At 53.6% G+C, this 4,258-nt stretch overlaps 1 protein-coding gene across 1 annotated transcript; it reads left to right on the top strand.

Annotated features, from left to right (window-relative positions):
* The first annotated feature begins 1,214 nt into the window (after window positions 1-1,214).
* Window positions 1,215-2,302, top strand: LOC125520661 (polygalacturonase inhibitor-like). Its single transcript, XM_048685625.2, has one exon. The coding sequence runs from the start codon at window positions 1,331-1,333 to the stop codon at window positions 2,168-2,170; it is 840 nt and encodes a 279-aa protein (XP_048541582.1). The 5' UTR covers window positions 1,215-1,330; the 3' UTR covers window positions 2,171-2,302.
* Window positions 2,303-4,258: the final 1,956 nt, after the last annotated feature.

The raw sequence follows: 4,258 nt of genomic DNA, 5'->3' as shown, positions 1-4,258 counted from the left end.
CAAAGTGGTAGGAACTGGGGGAGGGTAGATATTTTGCATGTTTGCAGTGAGCGTTCAACTGTTCATCCAGCATGGCCTTGCCAGTTACTCCTTGATTATGTTTTGCCAGTTCAACTGTTCATCTAGGAGTAGAACTTAGAACCTCTGCTGCATTGGACAGCACTTTCACCCTGCAAACAATCAAATTCTGAATTTCTGATGCATTGGAGTTCTGTGGTATTACTGTATTAGATGTCCCTGTTTTGTTCAAACTCTCTGTGCTCCTGTTGCTTATTCATAGGCTCTAATTCTGACGCTGGTCACTCATTGCTAATGCTATCGGTCTGTGCTGATATTTACATCTTCCATTGGAAGATCAGATGCTCCACTTTGTTTTCCATTTCGTTTAGCATCATGTATAACACGGCGCATCATGGATATGTATGTGCAATAGCTGGGTAGTGACGTTACATGTAGGAGCGCTCACATTTTGTGCTGCACATTCAAGATTTGATTTCGTTAAAAAAATGTACAGGTAGATACAGTAAAATAATTTCAAGGAATAACACCCTGCATTTCATTTGATCGTGATGGTCACATAGGCTGCATCCTGCATGTAATAGAAACAGACACATAGGCTGACACCTACATGCATCTTTTTCTCTCCTTCGCTCGTAGGCGCTAGGGCGAAGTTTATATGTGTATATGTGTCAATGTGTGCAGTGCAATGGTTCGTTAAAAGTTTCTTGCAGTAATGCTCTGATTGAATGGTGTGTAAGCTAGGATTGAGTTAGCCTTTTGGTACTGAATCTGATATTATTTGATTTTTAGCATGTGAACTCAATGTTTAGCGGCGGGTATGAACATGCCTGGCCTTGCAGTTAGTATGATCGATAATGGAGATCAGGGTCACACCAACAGAGTGCACCATGGAACTAGACACACACACTAGATTGGTAGTAGTAACTGTAGTTCTGATAGTTCTTTGATGGGGGTCCATACCCCCTCTCCCTCCCTCCCTACAGGGAAGGGGATTTTTGTTCTCTCCGTGTTACACGCTGTAGTGTTGCGTTGCCGTGATGAAGCAGGGCGGATATCATTGACGAGGGCAGATATTCCACATGCTTGGTACAGTACGTAGGGTAGGGATGCCGAACGTGTGGTACCATACCGACCAACAGAGCGCACGACATACGCATGTGTTCCATGGCACTGCGCTCCACATCAGGTCTCAGTCAGCAATGTACAGCTAGCTCGTGCTCGACTCCTTGGTTCTCAGCCTCCACAAGTTGTGGACCACAACACACTCCCAGTTTCCTCCCACGCAACACAAAGCGGCCGGCGAACCAACATGCAGCTCACGAGTCCGTGCCGCCACACCATGCCGCTCCTCGTCGCCGTCCTTGTCCTCGCGGCGGCGGCAGCGGCCGACGGCGCCCTCTGCGACAAGGCGGTCCTCCTGGCCGTCAAGTCCGCCCTGGGCAACCACCCGGACCTCTCCGGCTGGAACTCCACCGCGCCCTGCTGCGCCTGGCCGGGCATCTCCTGCGACGCCGCCACCGGCCGGGTCACCGAGCTCACGGTCTTCGCGCTCAACATCTCGGCGCCGGTCCCGGCCGCCATCGCCAACCTCACCGCCCTGCAGACCGTCAACCTGGCCTACAACCGCCTCTACGGCCGCATCCCGGCGTTCCTGGGCCCGCGCGCCCTCCCGGACCTCACCTTCCTCCGCCTCGACGGCAATCTGCTCGACGGCCCCATCCCGCCGACGGCCACCGTGCACGACCTCTCCGTCGTCGGCAACCGCCTGGCAGGCCCGCTCCCGGCCGCCTTCGCGGGCGCGGAGTTCGGCAGCGTGGACCTCGCCGACAACCAGCTCACCGGCGACGCGTCGGCGCTGTTCGGCGCCGGGAAGCGGGTGAACTCGGTGCGGCTGTCGCGCAACCGGTTCGCGTTCGACCTCGGCCGCGTCGAGCTGCCGGCGGCGCTGGACATACTGGCCGTCGACCACAACATGATGTACGGCGGCATCCCGGCGGCCGCGGCGGCGAGGAAGTGGCTGGCGTTCGACGTGAGCTACAACAGTCTGTGCGGGCCGATCCCGCAGGGCCGGTACACGCACAGGTTCGGCCCCAAGCACTTCGCGCCCAACAAGTGCCTCTGCGGCCGCCCGCTCGCGCCCTGCAGCTAAGGTGCCTTAGGTGGCCGCTCACTGTGACGGTGACCGCCTCGCTGATGATGTATTGCTATTGCTAGTACTTTGGCAGTGCTCTGCTGAATATCTCCACGCCTTTGAGTTAGCAATAAAGCCCTTCTTAATGTAGTTCGTGATAGTAAGTACTAAGTGCCACTCTTGGCCAATTAATCACGAGCTGGCCAGGTCGATCAGCTAATATAATATCGGATTTTACAATGAGCTCGTGCAAATTCGATTGTGTTTGGCCGTCGTGCATTGCTAATTGGTTTCGCTAACACTAACACAATAAAAGTGGGGGATGAAGCACTTCTTGCACACTTTTCCTAGTCCAATGGTGTGGACAGATGATTTGCAATACGATGTATTGATTGGGGTGCTGGTGCACGCATATATAATACAAGAGAATGCCTCTACCTCAACTATACAAGACTAGGAGGTGGGCCACAACTCCAATACACGTGCAATACAAAATATATACTCAACACCCCCCTCCCCCTGGTAGTCGAAGCGTCGTCGGAAACACATAGACTGGACCGAAACTCCTCGAAGACGGGAGTAGGCAATCCCTTAATCATCACATCAGCAAACTGTTGCGTCGTCGGCACATGGAGAGCCCGAACATGGCCAAGGGCAACCTGCTCGTGCACGAAGTGAATATCGAGTTCAATATGCTTCGTCCGTCGATGGTGTACCGGGTTGGCGGAGAGGTAGACCGCATTGACGTTATCACAGTAGACAAGAGTGGCCTTGTGATTTTGTGAACATCACAAAGCAACTCCTGGAGCAACTGACGTATCCAAGAGCACTCGACCATGACATTAGCCACGCGCGATACTCTGCCTCGGCACTGGAGCGGGAGACCATGGGCTGCCGCTTCGATGACCAAGAGATCAACGAGGGCCCAAGGTAGACGCAGTAGCCTGATGTAGAGCATCGCGTGTCGGGGCAACCAGCCATGTCAGCGTTCGAGTAGGCCACGAGGTCGAGGGAGGCGGAGGCCGTCAGGATTAGTCCCAAGGACATGGTGTCGCGTATGTAATGGAGAATACGCTTCACCAGAGTCCAGTGAGAGTCACGTGGGGCATGCATATGGAGGCACGCCTGCTGAACAGCGTACTGCAGGTCGGGGCGAGTCATCGTCAAGTACTGTAAAGCACCGATGCTAGAGCGATAAAACGCTCCATCAGACGCGAGAGACCCCTCCAGAGCAAAGACCTTCGCCTTCGTGTCGACGGGGGTGGGCGCCGGCTTCCAGTTAAGCATACCGGCACACTCAAGGAGCTCGTGGGCGTACTTCTGCCGATGCAGAAAGAAACCATCAGCTCGGCGGATCACCTCGATGCCGAGAGAGTAGTGCAGGGTGAGGGAGTCATGGACTAAGGGGCCCTCGCGCGTCCGTCCTGTTGGACATGGGCCGGACTGATGGGCTATAAAGATACAAGACCGAAGACTCTCACCCGTGTCCGGATGGGACTCTCCTTGGCGTGGATGGCAAGTTTGACGTTCGGATATGAAGATTCTTTTCTCTGTAACCGACTTTGTATAAACCCTAGTCCCCTCCGGTGTCTATATAAACCGGAGGATTTAGTTCGTAGAGATAGAGACAATCATAATCATATAGGCTAGACTTCTAGGGTTTTAGCCATTACGATCTCATGGTAGATCAACTCTTGTAATACTCATATTCATCAAGATCAATCAAGCAGGAAGTAGGGTATTACCTCCATAGAGAGGGCCCGAACCTGGGTAAACATCGTGTCCCCTGTCTCCTGTTACCATCGACCCTAGACGCACAGTTCGGGACCCCCTACCCGAGATCCGCCGGTTTTGACACCGACATTGGTGCTTTCATTGAGAGTTCCGTTGTGTCGTCATCAGAAGGTTCGATGGCTCCATCTATCATCTACAACAATGCTGCCCGGGGGGATGTCTTTCTTCCTGGCTAGATCTTCGTATTCGATGACTTCGCACTGCGGGCCAACTTGCTTGGCCATCTAGAGCAAATTGACAGCTATGCCCCTGGCCGTCAGGTCAGGTTTGGAAGCTTGAACTACGTCGCTGATATCCACGGAGACTTGATCT

This window comes from Triticum urartu, chromosome 7A, assembly GCF_056163025.1.
Source record: "Triticum urartu cultivar PI428250 chromosome 7A, HENAU_Tu73, whole genome shotgun sequence".
NCBI lineage: Eukaryota > Viridiplantae > Streptophyta > Magnoliopsida > Poales > Poaceae > Triticum > Triticum urartu.
The sequence above is the reverse complement of the archived record's forward strand: the minus strand, read 5'-3'. Positions and strand labels throughout refer to the sequence as shown.

Coding starts and splice junctions, on each gene's coding strand:
- LOC125520661 (XM_048685625.2), top strand. CDS start 1,331: ATGCAGCTCACGAGTCCGTGCCGCCACACCATGCCGCTCCTCGTCGCC.